At 43.9% G+C, this 21568-nt stretch overlaps 1 protein-coding gene and 1 non-coding gene across 5 annotated transcripts in view; one reads left to right on the top strand and one right to left on the bottom strand.

Moving 5' to 3' along the window:
* Nucleotides 1-21568, bottom strand: part of TBXAS1 (thromboxane A synthase 1) — a 173390-nt gene that overhangs the window by 109368 nt on the left and 42454 nt on the right. For all 4 annotated transcript variants that reach the window (XM_005205813.5, NM_001046027.2, XM_059885499.1 and 1 more), the window contains 2 exon segments: nt 19060-19153; nt 15700-15752 (listed from right to left, as the gene is read on the bottom strand). In XM_005205813.5, coding sequence (XP_005205870.1) covers nt 15700-15752; nt 19060-19153 — 147 coding nt within the window.
* Nucleotides 3155-3368, top strand: LOC112446511 (small nucleolar RNA U3). The gene has a single exon (XR_003034519.1). It is a non-coding gene; the product is annotated as a small nucleolar RNA U3 (small nucleolar RNA).

The raw sequence follows: 21568 nt of genomic DNA, 5'->3' as shown, positions 1-21568 counted from the left end.
CCAGTTTGCAAGAACTTGCAACACCCACCCCCCTCCCAAAACACACATTAAGCACAATGGAATGGTTGTCTTTTGGGAACAGGAAGGGACCAGAGAGAAAGGTGTGGGAATAAAAGGGAATCAAATATGCAAAATATGAGGCTGTGTCCCCAGTTCTCCATAGCGCCACAGAATAAACACACTCCCTCCCACACCACCTCCAAAGGGAGGTGATTAATAATTACTGGCGGTAATGCTGATAATTTGCAATGGTGAAGTAAACTCTTCTTATCAATGCCTGTTTTTCATGTGGAATTCTTTAGGAGTAAAATGCTGCTGCTTATTAGATCAGCGTTTCCTTTCAGTGGCTGTTCTCCATATTCTAGTCCCAAGAGACATTCCAGAAAGGGGGGAAAAAAAGTTCTGTGGTCAAATAAACACTGCATACTAAATTTCCCTCTTGGAGATGTTCCAAGCACATTATTAAGTGAACAGTTCTGAGAGACCTGTGTTCCATGGATTAATCCAGTGTTTCCAGCCATTGACCGAGGGGAACTCCCCACTTTAGTTCCATGTAACAATTATCTTTGTCAATGGAAATGGTCCAGAGGCTGCACTGTGGGAAATGCCACTGGAGGATAAGAGGCGGGAGATTCCAGATTCCAAGTGTAGCCTGCGGCTCCCCCACCCCCTACTCTATCCCAGCGTGGCCGGGCAATCCTTCCAGGGCTCTGTTCACAAGCCACCTTGGACCCAAAGTCTCAGTCATAGTTACAACTGATGGTGGCGAGGATGGTGCTGTCTTCCCCTCTGCTGTGTTCCATCTCCTCATTATGTAGGGAATGATCGTTTTCTCTCTAGAAGTCAAAGCCAACATCAGTGATTAATGTTGCCTAGTCCCTTATTCCTTGTAACTAACTAGTAGTTCAATTCTGCTGTCCTTTATGAAAGTCGACCTCTCTTTTCCTCATGTTTCTGTTGTTCCAAATCACTGTTATCACTCACCTGGGTTGTTAGGATGGTTGTCTGCTTGTCTTTTATAAATTCCATCCTCCCTCTTCATCCCTGGTGGCTCAGATGATAAAGAATCTGCCTGCAAGGCAGGAGACCCAGGTTTGATCCCTGGGTTGGAAAGATCCCCTGGAGGAGGGCATGGCAACCCACTCCAGTATTCTTGCCTGGAGAATCCCATGGACAGAGGAGCCTGGTGGGCCACAGCCCATGCGGTCGCAAAGGGTTGGACACGACTGAGCGACTCACACACACACACACACACACACACACACACCCTTCATTCCTCATCTTGCCCTTCTCCATTCTGTGCATCTGTACAATAACCTACTTCAAATAACCCACTTTTTTAGCACCATTCCTTAGATCCATCTCCCCTCCTGCCACTGCAGAGAGGTTGTCCTCTCCAGTGTCCAAACCATCACATTTTCTTAGCACACCTTTGTCCTCTATAGTCTCCCTTTCAACATCTCAGCTAAAACCTCTAAACTTCCTTCCAAGCCTATGTGCCTGAGCCCACAGGCCACCTGTCAGCTCTCCCTTACCTGGGTAGCTACAGAGCTAGCTAATCTCTCAATGAAAGCACACGCTGTGCTCTGGGGAGGACCCAGGGGAGTTCAGTGCGTCTCCTCCAGCAAACGGCCACAAAGCTGGAACACGGGCCTCGAAAAATAGCTAAAAGACTGTGTGAAAGAAGCACAGAGGGAGAAAACTCAGAGGCTACAAATGACAGGGACCTGATCTTGACAAATTGCTGCAGGTAGGAAACCTGGAGATGGAAGGTGCTGGGGAGAGAAGAGTAGGCCTTGGGAACAAGAAAGAGTTCCAGACAGAGAAGGTTATGTTTAAATGAGACCCAAAGGCCACAGTGACTTGGTGGGAAAGAGGAAACTTGGAGGGGGCTGAAAACAGAACTGAAGAGCAAACACATAAATTGTAAAAGGCTTGGCAGAGAGGAGTGAGATAAGGCGAGAAGGGGCTCTGGGTAAGGACTACCGGGAATTTATTAAAACGAACTGAATTTATGGTGCCGTACAAGCATCTGTTGATAACGGGGCAAGTCTGGTAAAGAATGTGCTCACTGGCTTGTAGTCAACAGGAAGCCGGGGCAAGATGACAAGGGCCAGGCATTCCGATCAGAAATGTGTCATTCAGGCTGGCCAGCAAGGTTCCGGAGCACAGGGAGGGGCTTACATTTCTTCCGGAGGTCACTTTTGAGGTTAGAAGCAAGAAGTGACAGCCACTCAGTCACGGTCAAAAGGAAAAATACAGCATTGCAACTCCAAATGCAGCTGCTCCAGAAAACAGTAGAGCAGTTCTGCAAAAATTAAACATAGGGCTTCTCTGGAGGCTCAGCGGTCAAGAATCCACCTGACAATGCAGGAGACACGAGTTCCATCCTCGATTCAGGAACATCCCACATGCCACGGACCAACTAAACCCGTGCACCACAACTACAGAGCCTGTGCTCTAGAGCCCGGAGAATCGCAATTGCTGAGCCCACGTGCTGCAAATACTGAAGCCCACATAACCTAGAGCTTGTGCTTTGCAACAAGAGAAGATCCAGCAATGAGAAGCCCGTGCATCGCAACTAGAGAATAGCATCCGCCACTAGAGAAAAAAAGCCCTCGCAGGAACAGAGACCCAGCACAGCCAAAAAATAAAGCAATCAATTAATTAAAAAAAATATTAAGCCTAGAATTAACATAGGATCCCAGCAATTCCATTTCTGGATGTAGAGCTTTAAAAACAAAATGGATAGGAGGTATTGAAAAGAGATTTGTGCACTGGTGTTCATAGCAGTGTTGTTCACAATAGCTCAAGGGTGGAAGACACCCAAGTGTCCATCAGTGAACAGATGGACAGATGAATGGATAAACAGAATGTAGTAAATAAAAAATAGATTGTTATTCAACCCTAGAAGGGAAGAAAATTCTGATACATGCTCCATGGATGAGCCCTGAGGACATTATGCCGAGTGAAATAAGCCAGTCACAAAAGGACAAATACTGTATGATTCCACTCATATCAAGTTCCTAGACTAGTCAAGTTCATAGAGACAGGAAGTAGAATGGTGGCTTCTCAGGCTAGGGGAAGGGAGAATGGAGAGTTATTGTTTAATGGGTAGAGAGTTTCCATTTTTCAAGATGAAAAAGAGTTCTGGAAGACTATACTTTCAGGGATCATTTCTATAGTTCGTTACTAGAGAAGTTTCTCTGATCGTGTAGAGCACCCGAAACCATGAGGAAGAGACACAGCGTTTTCTCCTGAGCATGAAGTTGGCGTTTGGTGCTGCTGGACGCAGCTGCCATCGGCCGTTGATGATCGTTCTTCTCTCCCGTCTGGGAGAGTAAGAGGGAGAAAACGCCGTCTGAGTGAAAAAAAAAAAAGAAAAGAAAAAGAGTTCTGGAGAAGAATGGTGGTCACGGTTGCACAACGTGAATGTACTTCATGCCACTGAACTCTACACTTAAAACTGGCTAGGACTCGGTGGTCCAGTGGTTAAGAATCTGCCTGCCAGTGCAGGGGACCAGAGTTCGATCCTTGATCCAGGAAAATCCCACATGCCACGGGGCAACTATTGACCCTGTGCTCTAGAGCCTATGTGCCACAACTGCCGAACCCACATGCTGGAGCCTGTGCAGGAGAACCCAGCCTCTAGCAGAGAAGTCTAAGGTTTGGGGGCTCAGTTAAGAACCTTTGGGCCGGAGTCTTTTGCAAAGATCCAAGGGCCGTGTCACTCATAAGATACAACCTGTGGTCCAGCAGTGAGAAGGAGAAGAGAGCTTGAGGAGTTACAGACAACTTTCAAAGACAAATGGAAGGTCCACTCAAGAACTGCCTCTCTGGTGGGTCCTATGACCCAGGTACTGCATTCACAACAGAGAACACGGAGTGGAACAAACTAGAGAGGGCTTGGAGTCCCTTCTCCCGGAGGTCCTGCTATGAAGGGCCGTGGTCTCGATTAATACCAGGACGTCCATTTCCCCTGTAGCCTGAGTAGCATCAACAGGTGTTGGTGGATGTTGTACCACAACAGACCACACTTCCCACGTCCACCTACCATGTGGTGACAGGCCATCCACCAGCCGTGTGTTCAGAGCAAAGATTAGTGAGTTCTTCTCTAAGCAGAGGCAAAAATAGAATCATCTGCTCACAGTGCCTCCTTGGTGGTTAATGTGGGGAGCGTGGTAAACATGTCAGAGAGTCAGGCCTTTAAAAACAGGCCAATAAACTGAGAGCCTCAGCCAGAGTGGAAAAGTTGATATAGTGGGCTGCAGAATTCTTGCATCTTGGGGGTGAGATGGGGGAGAAGTTGTTAGGAACATGGTCTTGAGATGTGAAAATGATCAAGGGACTTATTTGAGTAGTTAAGTTTCTATGATCTGCCCCAGGCCTGCAGGCATCATAAAACCTGGCAGTGCCTTGCTGGGAATTACTTCGTGTCCACAGCTGCAGAAATGTCACACAGAAGTCTGACCAGGAAGAATGGGAATGTATAGCAAACAATCCAAACTCTGAAAGATTTAAGGGTCCTGAGGAAGAAAGGAGAACATGTTCCATTTTAAAGATAAACTTTGATTACTCAAACCAGTAGAATTTCAAATGTGTGCAGTATCTGACTTTTTTTGGTTGACAACTTACACTGTGGATCTAGAGTTAATTTGGTTTTGCATTGCCTTTTGCCCTCTGTGAGGAACACACTTTAAAACTGTTTTTTTTTTTTTTTTTTTTTTTAATCATTCAAGGGTTCTGAGAACTTATTTGAGAGAAGTTTTTCTGCTTACAAAATAGTGATCAAAGAGGAACTTGAAGCTCCATGGGAACTAGGAAATTAGTTGCTTCTTTGAATTTAGCCACCTGATGCAAAGAACTGACTCATTGGAAAAGACCCTGATGCTGGGAAAGATTGAAGGCAGGAGGAGAAGGGGACGACAGGGGATGAGATGGTTGGATGGCATCACCAACTCTATGGACATGCGTTTGAGTGTGGGAGTTAAGCTGTGGGAGTTGGTGATGGACAGGGAAGCCTGGCATGCTGCAGTCCATGGGGTTGCAAAGAGTCGGACATGACCAAGTGACTGAACTTGAACTTAGCAAAGATGTTTTTTAAATTATGAAATCAAAGAGGGTTTGTCATTCTTCTCTTTGAATAGAATAGGGAAGATATTTGCATTCTCAGTTAATTAGGGTTAAGAGCCATGAGAACTGGGTGAGTGTGTGCCATATGGGGAATTATCTACGCAAAAGAGTTGTTGACAGAAGATACAATGCCTAGTGCCGTGTGTTCTCTGGACCTGCTTCCAGATGGGAGAATGTTTTGGCAAATGCCACAGTGATTCATAACTATGTTACATAACTGTATTTTGCATTTTGGGTTGAACAACTTGGATTTGTTGCAGGTACAATACAATTAAGTAGGGAATTTATTATTCAAAAATATTAGCTGGAAACAGCTCTTATGTGATTTTCATTTATTTGAAGATGTTCTATTGTTTGGGAACGCATCTTCACAGGACTGTCATTTGAGGAATAAAGAAGTTACTGATGCCGTATTTGATTGTCACCGATGGAGCAGAAGCCCCTTTCCACCTTGAACCTGGTGTATTGGTGGATTTTTGGAAACACACATCAAGGAATGCCAAGCTGAAGGTCCGTGGCTGACTTCCCAGAGGGATGTTCATCTCCCACCCGCAGTCTGGCTGCCCCCAGAGGTGACGTGATGGCCGGCATCCTCGGCCTCACTCTGTCCCAGCCAGGATGGACCTTTTGTTGCCAGCTGGTCACAGGGGTTGGGTCTGGTTGCTGAGTCCCAAGCCTCACATCGTGCTGTCAGTCTCAGGACTGAGAATCTGCACAAGATTTATTCCCTGGGCCCCTCCCCATGAGGCCCTGCTTGGACTCCTGCCAGACTCTCTTCTCAGGGCCAAGAATATCCCCTTTTCTCTATTTTGTTTTTAGTCACTCAGTCATGTCCAAATCTATTGCGACCCCATGGACTGTAGCCCTCCAGGCTTCTCTGACCATGAGATTCTCCAGGCAAGAATACTGGAGAGTATTGCCATTTCCTCCTCCAGGGGATCTTCCCGACTCAGGGATCAAACCTGCATCTCCTGGATTGGCAGGTGGTTTCTTTACACTGAAGCACCTGGGAAGCCCCCCAAACCCCCTCGTTAGGCCCTAATGGCCACTAACAGGCCTTTTTGATTTCTACTTTACTAGACTCCCGGCTACTGCCCAGCCAGCACCTTCTCAATGGGCAGTTTTCTCCTGGACTGTCCAGTGATTACTAGAATGGAGCCGTCAGTTTTTTCCCCTTTAAATGTTATGCTTTGCTCATCAGAAGGAACCTGGTCTCTCAATTCGCACAGCCTGGCTGGGTGTCCATGCCCAGACACCCCAGGGGATGAGCAAAAATCTTATGGAGAGATGTTTTACATTGTCAACTAATCATATTATCAACAAATTATGTATATTTTGGTAGGCATTTTAGCTTGAAATACTCTGTGTTAATGCTGGGACTTAATTTTAATTAATTAACTTCAGATTTTAAAGAAGGAAAAGCTATTGGGCAGCCAGGGCTCTGCTCAGGTCCACATTGTTCAGGGGCCCCATCCCTGGAGAAATAGTGTCTCATCTTTGATTCTACTTCAGCTGACAAAATCTCTTTTGTCAGAAATTTCTCAGAATCTTAAACCACACTGGGGCAAAATAAAACCAGGGGCTAATCAAATGTTTCTAATGTAGACGGTTGGAGCTGAGTCATCCCGTTTGCAGTCGCCTAATTTTGAACTAGAAAGGACTGTAGTTATCATCTGGCCCTTTGCTCTTCGAATTGCTTATCTTGACTCACCAGTGATGATGAAACCAATTTTGTGGATCGTGATCAGATTGCATTTGCTTTTGCATGAACTAGAGTAGAAGAGAAGAGGAGAATAGACTGGATCAAAGCGGATCTTGCGTAGTAAAAGATATTTAGTAAAACTTTGATTTCAAGTGTATGTGTGTACTGGATCATAATGTAATATACATTATTTACTGAGGCTTATAATTAAACAAAGGGTCAAAGTCCCTGATTTTGTCCCAACCCCCTCATTTCGTACCCGAGAAAACTGAGACTCCGAGAGGGGAAGCCACTGGCCCAAATCCTCAAAGCCAACAAGTAGTCATAGAAAGAGAGTTGGAGCTGAAATGTGAACCTCAATTTTCTATTGTAAGTTGCCATGCTCTATTTGATGTTTTTCCAGCCAAACAAGAGTAATTTATATAGGCTGTTGATGTTTAGAAGTGTGGGTCACAAAGACATGGACATCAGTAGTCACTAAAACGCACAGCAACTGTCACCTATAGGTTGTCATAGAATGAAGATGGGGGAGGGCAAGAAAGCGGTGTGAAGTAAGGGGTAAAAGAGGAGGTCAGAGGTCCAAGAAAGTGGGTAAATTTCAGAAGGGTCTTTGGGTGGCTTTTAGGAAGAGGGAACGTCTTAAACTGCACGAAAAAAGAAAGTTCTGTAGTAATCCACCATTTGGGATCACAAGAGACCATGCGAGGGACAGAGAGGGATGAAGAGTCTATTAAAGTTTCATTTGATAAAAATGGGGCTGTAATAGAAATCTCTGTCTTCTTGGTCTAGATTGCCCATTTGTCTGAGAACAGTTGTTCTTTCCATAATCCTCCCGATTGGGCTAGGCATTTAGATCAGTGTGTGTTCTCAGCTGCTCGGTCAATGGACTACAGACCCCATGGACTGTAGCCCACCAGGCTCCTCTGTCCATGGGATTGTCCTGGCAAGAATACTGGAGTGGGCCACCATTTCCTCCTCCAGGGGATCTTCCCAATCCAGGGATCAAATCTGCGTGTCCTGCATTGGCAGGCAGGTTCTTTACCACTGAGCCACCTGGGAAGCTCCTTTGGATTGGTGGTAACTGTCAAATATGTTCCTTTTGACAGCTTTCTTGTTGTTCTCAATGACCTCCTGAAAAGAACAGCCAATCTTATCAGGGTATTTGCTTTTTTGAAATAATGTGGCCCCCTAAAGTACAGTATCACTTTAATAAACACTCACTTAAACATGTATTCTAAAAGGCAGAGTATCAGGATTGACGTATGTTGACCAGTGAGTATTGATATCTAACTCATTGAATGATTCTCAATGATTGTGGCATAGAGACCATCAGATCTCCTATTAATTTTTTGAAGCTAGTGATTCTTAGCTTTGCTTTCAACACTTTCATAAAAGGCTCAACTTTTACCAAGCTTGGGGACCCAAATATTGCCCCCAGGCTGGCCTTCCGGGCAAATGTGAAGATAATTTAGAATTTCTGTACTTAATTCCATAGTTTCAAGGGTACTGTGTTTTCATTTACATCAGTTCCTCTTAAAACAGAGTCACAGTTTTAGGTCACTTAGTAAGTGAATCTCATTCTGAGGCGTGTGCTCCATATTGGCAGCAGAAGCTTTATTTAAGTTGGACTCTGTACATTGTCTGTGAGGCTCTTTTGCATCTGTGGCTCCATTCCTGCCTAAGATTTCTGCCATTCTTCCACATCTATGATTTTATTGAGCTCGGTCCAGTTTAAAAATGAGAACAATCTCCCTATATCCGTTGTCCAGTGTGAGTCTGAATATTTGTATTTTCTTGAACAAATCGGCATAGTTTCCACCCTAACGGATCCTCTCCCTTGTTTTCAAGTCCAGCATATTGAGATGTCTCAGTGTCTTCTAAACAAAGACTGGTCCTGTGGCAGAGGAGTGCACCAAGTCGAGTCCTTAGGAGCCTTTTCGTTCCCAGGATTTGGGGCCCTCTGGAAGGAGGCCAGCAAACCTCCCACATGAGGATGAGAGAGCCAGCTGACTGCCTGGAAGTAAACCATCTCTATGTGGCTCTTCAACCTCATCTAAATAGTACATAAGCACAATGGTGAAGAGCACTTACAGAGAAGTGTTCACACCCTAGTCACTTCCGGAGAACACACTCCCCTTGTGGATGGTGCAATGGAAGCTGAGCTTAAAAATATATCTGTTTTCTTAGCCGATGCCACATTCCGTATATATCCCACAGTTCTCAGCTTCCTCACTGCTGGTGACCAGGTGCTATGAGTTCACGAGTGCCACTAGTTAAATAAAACATGAGCCAAGAACCTCCAGGTTGGAGGCATATGAGACCCCTCTACCTCCCCTGGGCATGAGCTTTGGGTCTAAGTGCCAGGTCCTTTATGTCCAAACGAAAGTTTTCTTTATTTGCTAAATTGATTTGAGTGCAAAGACCCAAGGTTCCCTGGGAGATAGACTGCTTTAGACGCTGATACTTACAAAGATGTTCTTACAACACTCTAGTGCTACTAGGTACAAGAAGGTATTATCTGTACCAAAAGAGGGTATTCAGTGTGGCACTGGCATGAGGTTGGGCAGAGAGATGGAGCAGAGAAGTCAGAAATACATACAGGAACCAAGAGATGATTTTTTTTTTAATGACATTTTAAATCAATTGGGAAAGGATGCATTTCCAGAAGGAACACCACCCTACTTCCATTCTTACCCTCAAATAAATTTCTGATGGGTCAAATATCTAAGTTTTTTAATAAAACAAAGTAACACTAGGAAAAAAAGTGGAAGTTAAAATATATATATCCTTAGTGAAGAAAGCCTTACTGAACAAGATACAAAATGTAGATACCATTGAAGTAGATTAAATTCAACAATACAAAAACATTTTCTGATTGGAACTATATACTTTTTTATATTAATAAAAAATAACAGCAGATCCATTACTTCCAAGAGAGGTGATATAGGGGAAAGGGGCCTTTGAATAGGAGCCTTCAGGAGCTGCACATGAACTGAAGTTAGGTCGCTGTGTAAGTAGAAGTAATTACTAGTATTGGCACAATAAATCCTTGTCACTCACTGGATTACAAAATTTGCCAGAAACTGAAGGGACATAATCTCTATCCTGTTTATGCACGCTCGGTCACCTCAGCTGTATCCGACTCTTTGCGACCCCATGGACCATAGCCCGTCAGGCTCCTCTGTCCATGGGATTTTCCCAGAAAGAATACTAGAGTGGGCTGCCGTGCCCAATCACAAACATATTATATTGGTACTATTCTTTTAGGGTTTGAGAAGAAATATAGATCCAACTTGGGTTTCAACCTCAGACTAAAGAAGATAACCAGTAATCTTTAATTGAAGATTATCTAAAACAACAAAGCCTTTCTTTCTCCATATTATGTTGCCAAGGGTACATTAGTCCCCCTTTATCTGCAGTTTTGCTTTCCCTGTTTTCAGTTACCTGTGGTCAACTATGGTCCAAAAGTATTAAGTGGAAAATTCTGGAAATAAGCAACCCATAAGTGTTAGATTGTTAAGTGTTAGAATGTTCTGTGTGATAAAATCTCATACCATTAAGTTCCATCCCACCCAGGATGTGAATCATCTCTTTGTCCAGCACATCCTGCCCTCCCATTGGTTGCTTAGTAGCCAAATCAGTTTCCAGATCATCTGACTGTCCTGGTAGCCCAAAGCTTGTGTTCAAGTAGCCCTTATTTTACTTAATAAGAGCCCCCAAATACAAGAACAGTGTTCTTGTATTGCAATTCAGATACACTAAAGAGAAGCCATAAAGTACTCCCTTTAAGTGAAAATGTGAAAGTTCTCCTCTTAATAAGGAGAGGAAAAAAAATCATATTCAGCAGCTTCTAAGATCTACAGTAAGAGGAAATCATTTATATGTGAAAGTATGGAGAAGGAAAAAGAAATTTCTGCTAGTTTTCCAGTTGCACCTCAAACTATAAAAGTTACGGCTGCAGTGCATGATAAATGCTTAGTTAAGATGGAAAAGGCACTAAATTTATACAGTAAGTTATTCTAAGAAAGAGAGGGAAAGAGACCACAGTCACATAGCTTTTATTAAATATATTGTTATAGTGGGCTTCCCCGGTGGCTCAGCTGGTAAAGAATCTGCCTGTAATGCAGGAGACCCAGGTTTGATCCCTGGATCAGGAAGATCCCCTGGAGAAGGGAATAGCTACTCACTCCAGTGTTCTTGCCTAGGAAATCCCATGGATAGAGAAGCCTGGTGGGCTGTAGTCCATGGGATTGCAGTTAGACACAACTGGGCAACTGACACTCATAATTGTTCTGAAAAGTGAAAGTCGCTCAGTCGTGTCTGACTCTTTGCAACCCTGTGGACTATACAGTCCATGGAATTCTCCAGGCCAGAATACTGGAGTGGTAGCCTTTCCCTTCTCCAGGGGATCTTCCCAACCCAGGGATTGAACCCAGGTCTCTCACATTGCAGGCAGATTCTTTACCAGCTGAGCCACAAGGGAAGACCAAGAATACTGGAGTGGATAACCTATCCCTTCTCCAGGGAGTCTTCCCGATTCAGGAATTGAACCTTCATTGCAGGCGGATTCTTTACCAATTGAGCTATCAGGGAAGCCCATAATTGTTCTAGTTAATTATTATTGTTGTTGATTCTTTTATTATTGTTGCTGTGCCTAATTTATAAATTAAATTTTATCTTTGGTACATATGTATAGGAAAAACACGGTATGTACAGGGTTCAGTGGTTTTAGGTGTCCACTGGGGGTCTTGGAACATACTCCTAGAGGCTACTGTGTGTGCATGTGTGTGTTAAATCGATTCAGTCATGTTACGTTGTGCATAACAGTTGTATAGGTGTGTGTGTCAGCCTTCCTGCTTTACATTCAAGTTCAGAGAAACCAGAGACAATGTGCATAGATTTATTTGCACAAAGCAGGTTGCAAAATTAGACACTTGATGAAGTCATTTTATTCTCAGTGGTGGTGGTGGTGGTGATTGTAACAAACATTGGTGCTCTCAGCCCCTCTTGGCAGAAAGCTTCTCCAGTGATTTACTTTCCTCACAATAGGAAAGGGAAAAGGGTCAGAGGCAGGTTTCCAGTTTGGGGACCCAAACTCTGACTGAGTTGCTATGATGACCACAGGTAATAAGCATAAATACTCATCATGTTTGGTGTTCAGGTACAGAGTAAAGAGATCCTCTCTGCCCACGCTTTCAACATATACGCTCTGTCATGCATCTCGGTGTGGCATCAACAGCGTGGGGTTTCCCTCATCACATGATGAATCAGTCTATTATTTCAATGTTAACGGGACCAATCTGGGATCAATAACATTTCCTAACGACAGAAGGAATCCAAAAGTTAAGACAATTCAAACCAAATCATTTCCCAAAAGAAGGGGTCTTTCGTTGAACTTGGTCCATTCTTGCCATTCCCAATCAGTGGAACCATTTTGGTCAAATTTTAAAAGTAACAAAATAACTTTTAGGGCTAGGAAGGCCCTTAAATACAGACTAGTTTGACTCTTTCATCTGAAAGCGTGAACATACTGAGTCTCACCCAGTTTACAGAACTCAAACAGGCTTTCCCGGTGGCTCAGTTGGTAAAGAATCTACCTGCAATGCAGGAGACCCTGGTTCAATGCCTGGGTTGGAAAGATCCCCTGAAGAAGGGACAAGCTACTCACTCCAGTATTCTTGGGCTTTCCTGGTGGCTCAGTTGGTAAAGAATCCACTTGCAATGTGGGAGACCTGAGTTCAACCCCTGAGTTGAGAAGATCCCCTTGAGGAGGGCATGGCAATATCCCACTCTAATATCCTTGCCTGGAGAATCCCCATGGACAGAGGAGCCTGTGGGGGTCAGGGCTACAGTCCATGGGGTCGCAAATAGTTAGACATGACTGAGCGACTTTCACTTTCCACAGAGCTCAAACAGGACTTTACCCCACCACTACAGTGCCTCTCAATTTGGCAGTGGACACATTTAAAAAGAAGTCAGCATTTTAAGACTCATCAATTTTTCTAAAGCAGAGAAAGTTGATAGCTTTGTATGAAGAAATTATGCCATCACCTTTCATTTTTTCCATTTTTATCTAAGATCATACTGCAATTTCTCTCTCTTCAACCTCATTTGAGATTGTTCTCTCTGATTCAAGTTTTCTTGAAATGAAAAGGGTAAATTGTGTAAAGTTAAAGTTGGGGGAGTGGGAAGTTGATTGGCCATCCTGTCGTCAAGGAAATCAATCTGTCTCTCTCTCTGTCTCATGCACACATACACACATCACCATCACCAGCACCACACAATCCACCAATTAATACAGTGCCATTTAAACTCTTCATCTGAGGTTTTAAAATTATTTTAAAGTACTCAAGAGCTCTACTCTGAAAATCTGTACAGAACTACTTCAAGGGAGTGATTCCTAGAATCAGACTTAGAGAGGCCTTTTTCTAATTCTGGGGAAACCACCATCCTTCTGAGTCAGTGCTATGTCTCAGAAATGTATGACAGTCTCCAAGGTCAATGTCAAGTCAACAGCAGAATGAGACTGTTGGAAAGATAAGTTCTTCAGTACCTATTATACTCAGTGCAAGAAGCTATGCACTTAAAAAAAATGGGGCAAGGGGTGGGTGGAGACCATGCTAGAAGGGATCACAGAGAGTGAGATGGAATTGCCTGTTATTTAAAGTATGCACCATCTCCTCACTCTTCTTTTAGAGGAGTACATCTCCCTGCTCCACCAGTGTCAAGCTTGGCCAAGTAACTTGCTTTGGCCTAACTGCACACAGAGTGTGGTTTCTGCCCAGACTTTTGGTTTCTGCATATAACTTGGTTTGGCTGATAGGATGTTGGCAGAAACTTAAAATGTTCTTACACCGTTGGGCTTGCTCTCTTGATACTTTCCCTTCCCGAAACGAGCCTGCCCTGGCCCTCCTGCCTTTCCAAGGAGGATGAGGGAAGCATGGGGAACAGCTGCCCCCGCTGAACCTGCAGAAGCCCCAGGAAGCCCAGCTGAGCTTCCCAGACAGGCGAGCTCAGATCAGCCAACTCAAGCCAACCCGTAGGCATACCATCCATAATAATTTGTTCTTTAAGTCACTGCATTTTGGAGTAGTTTCTTATCCATAAATGACAGACTAATCTGAGACCTTCGAGTAGAATATCTTCATGTACCACATTTTCAGGGTTACATAGCAAACTAAAGAGTGTTGAGAAGAACTTGGCCAAAACCGTGGGTCTCCTGGCATTTCCACAAAGAGTACATGTCAATCCCTCTTGAAAATCATCACTGAGAGACCAGCATCCCGTGCCCCATGGATAGAAGGGCTCACAAACCAAGTGGACCCCATTAGGATATACAATAGGAACGCCATAGAACTTTGCTGCCCCTAGAAAAGTTATCAGAGACCTAAGAGTCTGGAAAAAAGTTACCTCAAATCATCCAGCCGCTGAGGAAAAGCTGCGAGAGAACAGACTAAAATGATTAGGACTCCAGCCTAGAAGGACATGGGCTGAGAATCAGTACGATTCAAGTCTATTAAATCTTGAATAGGGTAAATGGTCTGGTCATGGGCTTATTTGTCAGATGCCAGAATTTTTTTTTTTTTAAAAAGAGCATACTCTGAAGCATAAAAAGGAAAAATAAAGGGGCTATAGAAGATGGGGGTGAGAGAGGGTGAGATGGTTGGATGGCATCACTGACTCAATGGACATGAGTTTGAGCAAGCTCTGGGAGACAGTGAAGGACAGGGAAGCTTGGCATGCTGTAGTTCATGGGGTCTCAAAGAGTCAGACACGACTTAGTGGCTGAACAGCAAAATATATATATATATATATAGTTATGACTGATTTGCAATGATGTATAAAACCAACACAACATTGTAAAAGTGATTACCTTCCAATTAAAATAAATAAAGGAAAAATCTACATAGGATACTGGTATTCAATTTCTTAAGCTTGGTGATAGATACCTGTTCATTTTATTAATATTCTTTAAATTCTACATGTTACATGCTCTTTGGCATATATATTTCACAATTAAAAGAAAACATGTAGAAATTTTTTTAAAAGGGAAAATACAGGAAAAAGAAGGGGAAGGCCTATATTACTGAGAATTAGGGTGAGCATGCGACCAGTCTACCCAGGTCAGTCTTAGTTTCCACTGTTGTCCTGCAGTAAGTATGAATAGCACCCCCTGTTACTTTGAAACGTGTACAGTGTCAGATAATAGATGATATGGCCATACAGCTGATGCATATTTTACCCATAGAGTTGAATAAAATGGGCCCAAATAAGGTTTATAAGGGGCTTCCCTGGTAGCTCAGTGGTAATGAGTGCTAATGCAGGAGATGTGAGTTTGATCCCTGGATCGGGAAGATTCCCTGGAGAAGGAAATGCCAACCCATTCCAGTTTTCTTGCCTGGGAAATCCCATGGACAGAGAAACCTGGTGGGCTACAGTCCATGGGGTCCGAAAGGAGTCGGACACGACTGAGTGACTAAAAAACAACAACAAAAGCTTAGATAAGATCATGGGAAAGACTTGCCAAGGGTGGTCAAGGCAAATTAGAGTGAGGTGTGAAGGGCCACTGCCTCCCTTGCAACACACCTTTGGTACAGTCATCACAGATGGTCAAGGCACCCAGCGCCTGAACCAGCTGGTTGGGCTTTAAAGACTGGGAAACGGTGTTTTTCAGGCTAGCACCATGCACCCTGGGCCGCCCTGGGATCTTCTCTAGGAGCCCCATCTGTACAGCTGGGCATACTCTTTGTGGATTCTCAAAAGTGATAAACACAGGCAACATGCCCATTCTCGTCATTCCTTCCATGTCACTTCAACACACACAAATCCAAACACATGGGAGAAGAATGGAGTTTTCGTCTTACCCACTCAGAGGTCCATATTGCTTTCTGAGCTCCATGTGGCTTTCCCAGAAACCCTGCAGAAAACAAGCACTATAGTAAAAATCAGATGAAACAGAATTTCAAATATTTAAACTTCTTCAGGAAAAAAGTCTACAATCATGAGAACACAGTTACATCAACCATAAAAATATAATTGAAGTGGTATTGTTTTCAGAACTCTTTCAGTTCTCAGTACTCCAGTACTTTGGAGTATTAGAATAAACTAGTGGCTTGAAAAAATAATATTGCCAAGAGACAGTCGCTGTCAACTCTGCTTTAATGGACAGATGAGATCATCTGTACTTATACTATTTGTGTATAATTGCTGCTAAAATATTTGAAAACTGTTTGCTTTCTCAACTATGCTAACATTCCCCTCTGCAATTTGGTTTATATTATTATTATTTTTGGCAGAGCCTCTTTTCACAGCCACTATAGGCATAAATGTCTGCTGAGTGTACCCAAATTATCACAAACTCTGAATTATGATCCAAGTTAAATTTTAACTAAAATCAACATATTCAAGGCATAAGAACCTTAGAGCTACTTTATATATGAGACATGTTTTGGGGTGGGAAAGGAGGGTTCCAGGATATATACACAGTGTGGAGCAGGGTCAGAAAAATGCTTGATGCACTGTATTGTTCAGATGGGGTCTGTGTGTGGATATACACGGGGGAAAGTATGGGTTAAGGGTTGAAAATGGCTGGATCCATTGTGTTATGGGAAAGAAATAAACATGAAAACATGCTTCAGTTGGGATGGAAGTGGAAGAGAGGAGACCCCTAGACTTCTGCTGTGGGAATGGAGTGGACACGTAGTCACATAAAGGGTGGGTGAGAGTAGAGAGTTGGGAAGGTAGAAGAGGTGGATGTTCTTAATGAAAATCCATCCTAGGCTCTTTCAATCGAGCTCCACCATCTAGTTGCTGTTCAGTTGCTCAATCTTATCTGACTCTACAATCCCACGGACTGCAGCATGCCAAGCTTCCCTGTCCTTCACTATCTCCCAGAGCTTGCTCAAATTCATGTCCACTGAGTCAGTGATGCCATCCAAACATCTCATCCTCTGTCCCCCGCTTCTCCTCCTGCCCTCAATCTTTCCCAGCATCAGGGTCTTTTCCAATGAGTTGGCCCTTTGCATTAGGTGGCCAAAGTATTAGAGCTTCAGCATCAGTCCTTCCAATGAACATTCAGGGTTGATTTCCTTTAGGATTGACTGATTTGATCTCCTTGCTGTCCAAGGGACTCTTAAGAGTTTTCTCTACCACCACAGTTCAAAAGCATCAATTCTTCAGTGCTCAGCCTTCTTTATGGTCCAACTCTCACATCCATACCTGACTACTGGAAAAACCACAGCTCCACCTCCATCTAAGCTTGCCATATATTAATACCAAGGAAAGCTCATATGACTATAAAAACAGTCAATGAAATGACTATGTTCTAGCAAGAACTTGGCAGGATTTGCCCATGTGAGAATGAGCAGCTAAAAAGGAACATATGTGGAAATTAGCCAAAGGCAGGCACAGTGTGCTCGGCACATCAACAGGGATATGGTTTAACTCAACATGTTGATACAAAGTCTGAATGCAACTGATCATTTCCCCCACAGAAATTTGTGAAATGGATTTGCTTTAATCTCCTATCTGATTTCTTGTTGTGTTTTGACACTTAGAAATGTCTTCACACTTGCTTCACGGAGCTGATGGGGAGCCTTGCTGCGATGCTGTTTGTGGCCTGAAAGTTGTGGCCTGGCCACCCCTGAGCTAGAGAGGAGAGAAGGAAGTGCTAAAAAAAAAACAGTGGGAAGAGAGAAACAACAATAAACAGTGGGAAGGGGTGTTGAACCGAGAAAGGGACAGAACGGAAGAGAAGAGAAATTGATGAGAAAGAAAAGGGACAGAAATAGCGTGTGTTATTTTCTATCTGACGCCAAGGGCCATCCTTTCCGGGGGCAGGGGTGGGGAAAGCCTAAAGAGATCTTAGAGGGGTGTTATCAGGATTGGCCCCAATTTAGTCCTTCCTGCCTTTGTTTGGCTTAGTGGCTTCACATGTAGGATCTGTAGCCTCCTAATATTGGGTCTGGTGGCAGCACCCCCAACAGGAGTTGGCAGAATAAATCATCTGGCTTCTGAGAAAACCCAACGTGAGAAACAAAAATAACCTGCGAAGATAAAGTCCCAGGACTTTATCTCCAAATGCCCAGAGGGCATTCGAGTCATTCTGGCAAATCAAAGGCACCTCCCTAAACCAGCTGGCCTCCCGACCTTTTATTTTCGTGGACCCCTGGCCATTCTCCCTGTTGTCTGGCTCCAAACTTAAAGACGAGTTGACTCATTCTGCCTTGACTTCTCACCTAAGTCGCCAAAAGAGTTACTAATTTTGCCCCCAAAGTTCTTCTCTTTCGCTCTCATCTCCACCCTGGCCAAGCCCTCACTGCTTCACAGCCAGGGCTCAACAACTGTTGGATTCTACAGACCTGCTCTAAATCTTGCAGAGAAATCTTCCCCTTTGGTGTCCCCCTCCTACTCACCAGTGTTGGGACACGCACATTCTTCACTTGCCTTCCTGAACTGTCAGTGATCTAAGTAAGTGTTAGCTGCTCAGTCTTTGTGACCCCATGGACTGTAGCCCACCAGGCTCCTCTGTCCATGGGATTCTCCAGCCAAGAATACTGGAGTGGGTTGCTGTGCCCTTCTCAAGGGATCTTCCCAACCCAGGGATCGAACCTACATCTCTCACATCTCTGGCATTGGCAGGTGGGTTCTTTACCACTAGCGCCACCTGGGAAACCTGCTTTTCTCTCTTTCTCACAGCAGAGTTCCCTGGTGCTCCCCAATCTCCGCTTTTTAGTCAAGGCTGCTCCCCAAGCTGTGCCCTGTTTCTCATATGGTGCCATCACACACATCATTGTTCCCACCTGGTGTGGGTCTCCTTGTCTTTGTGTCTATTGCTCCTGAAGACCCCCTCCTCCAGGAAGTCCTCCAGGATGACTCTAGCCCTGACAGATCTCCCCCTCCTCTGAAGGACAAACCACAGCTGCCTTGTCTACCACCCACACTAGCGCTAGGGCATGGGAAACTTTTACTTTCTTCCACATTCCAGGGCCCGGCACACTTAGACACTCATTAAATGGGTTTTTGCATGAATGACAGGATACCAGGACTCTATATGTGTTGATGAGTGATCAGTGATGGATCGTTCTCATCACATAAGAACTGATGCAATTCACACACGCACCTGCCTGAGTGTGGGAGACCTGAATAGAAGCAATGCTTTGTGGGTAAAGCTGCTCTGGGCTCAGAGCATCTTATATCAGAAGACAGTGGAAGGCAACGTTTACCTGGCGGAAAAACGCTAAGTTTCCAATAAAAGGAGAAGGCTTGGGATGTCTGATGCCCAATTTCTCTAGTCTTGAAAACGCTGATGTGGAGTACCTGAGGGGAAAAGCACATTTTAAAAACTGAGATACAGGTTCACACTTTTGGCCCTATCTGATATCAGAATTGTTGAGCTCTCCAGATGTGAGGGTAGGAGAAGTTTCCAGGTGACAGCATCTTAGGACTGACGAGGTGGAGGCCTAGAGGTGTGCAGGAGGCATGAGCTCGGTAAGTTCCTCCTGATTAACAGGCTAGAGATTCAGACATCCTCAGATGTCTTAGCTGAAAGTCCCCTTAGAGATGACGTAGCCCAAACACCCCTTCCCAACCTACAATTTCTGTCAATAAATAGTATTTAAAACTGCACTTTGGGAAATCTCTGGCAGTTCAGTGGTTACGACTGCACTTTTACTGCCAAGGGTCTGGGTTCAATCCCCGGTCAGGGAACTAAGATCCCACAAGCCACACAGCATGGCCCCACCCCACCTCCAAAAAGCTGCACCTCTGCCCATTTTAGCTCCTCAACCTTTAAGTCTACCATCAACAATTCTCTTGCAAGGTGAGGCGAAAAAAGTAACAATGGCAAAAATCAGTTCCCTGCACAAATCTGTGGATTTTCTTGGTCAAATTGACCCCTGCACATAATTTATCCCTCATCACATTCCATGACCTAATAGAGAAAAATAAAAAAACAAGGAAGGAGGGGACACTCTGTGGAACAAGACCTCATCACCAACCACTTGCAAACCCTCTATGTCTTTGTTTTCATGGCCTGAGACCATATGGGAAGCATATTTTTCTAGCCCCAAATCAGGAAACATGGCCCCACAGATGTATGTGCCACCTTCCAGGAGAAAGCAACAGTTTGAGAAGTGCAGTGTTGCTGTCAAAACATTGGAATTACTAGGATATTTCGACAGTTTATGGGAACAGAGGGATAACACAGTGAAAGTCAGAACTAGCTTAGAAAAACCTGGGCATATGGCTGTAATCCCTAATCAGCCAGCCAATTATGTCAAAAGTTCAGTTATTTCAGAAAAATTAATGAATCAAACTGCGTGTTTAGCATTGTACAAAGATCAGCCAAATCTCAATTTCGAAGCAAGGGAAAATATAGAGAATATCCATTCAGTCAGACTTCATAGGAACACTGGAACTTGAAAAATCCTGCAACTCCAAGCCTCACTTATCATTAGAAAGATGGAATGTTTGCTGTAGACTCTGACCTTCCCGTTCTTGCCTACAGTCCAATAAGGAGCAGTTAAGCACATTGCAATGAATACTCAAATATTCAGGGAAAGGACAACAGGTTAACTGTTGATTTGCGTTACTTTGAGCAATGTTGCCTACCTTTAAAGTGGCCACAGGGAGAATCAAGCCAGGGTGAAAAGGGAAGGTGGGTTCTCCTCCCAGTTCTCCAGGCCAAGGTTTCCTCTGAGTGGCTGCACTATTGGGTTTCAATGAGTCCCCAGGACATCACACTTAATTCCACGTTCAAGGGTAATTACAAACCACACTCAAGAGCCTCGTGTGAATTACATGGACTCGTCATGCCCACATTCCTCTTCATTAGTGTGTATGCCAAAGGTTGACAGCAGAGTGTGTAAAAGTATTTCAAGTAGACTGTGATGTTTTAAATAACCCCCTTCACACTTAAGACGAAAGACCAAAGGTGACTTACCAGTCTACTCAACACTTTCGTCAACGACCTCAAATCTGGTTTCTGGTTCATTTTTTCATCAATTTTTATGAATTATTTTCTAAAATGTAATCTCTAATGGGTAGAAAGAAATATGTCGATCTTAGGCCACGTAATTACATCTTAATTTTGTAATTAGATGTCTTGATTGTCTAATTAAAGGACAAGAAGTCTGTGCCTAATTACACATGCTAATTATCATGCAAGCCCATGCCCTAATTATGTAACTCCACTTACGAAAATACCGCTTGTGTGTCTCTGCACAAAATTCAGACATTTCCAAACATATGGCATCAGCAGAGAATGTTCTGGACATAACCATAAACTTCACTCTGCAGCCCAGAGTCAAGTATAGAACTGAAGCGTCTTCAGCTAGGAATGGGCCAAATGTTGCCATCAGTAACTAGAGACCTTGCACTAAAATCAACAGTGAGAGATCACTGCCTCCAGACTTCTGAGCAGAATTACAAAGTGCGCTCCATTTGTCTTGCTTGCAATTCCTTCTCTGCACCCATGTTTCACATTCTCCACTCCCAGACTCCCCTATATCAGTCTCAATAGGTTCTTAACCCAGAATCCATGGACTCTAGGAATCATGGGTTGAATTCTGTCACCCCTCCAAAAATCAGAATTCCTGTTCCCAAAATACTATCTTATTTGGAGATAGGGTGGTTGCAAATGTAATTAGTTAAAGATGAGGGACTTCTCAGGGGTGCTAGTGGTAAAGAACCTACCTGCTAGTGCAGACAATGAAAGAGATGCAGATTCAATCC

Source organism: Bos taurus, chromosome 4 (assembly GCF_002263795.3).
Source record: "Bos taurus isolate L1 Dominette 01449 registration number 42190680 breed Hereford chromosome 4, ARS-UCD2.0, whole genome shotgun sequence".
Lineage (NCBI taxonomy): Eukaryota > Metazoa > Chordata > Mammalia > Artiodactyla > Bovidae > Bos > Bos taurus.
Note: the sequence above shows the minus strand (reverse complement) of the source record. Positions and strands in the feature narration are given on the sequence as shown.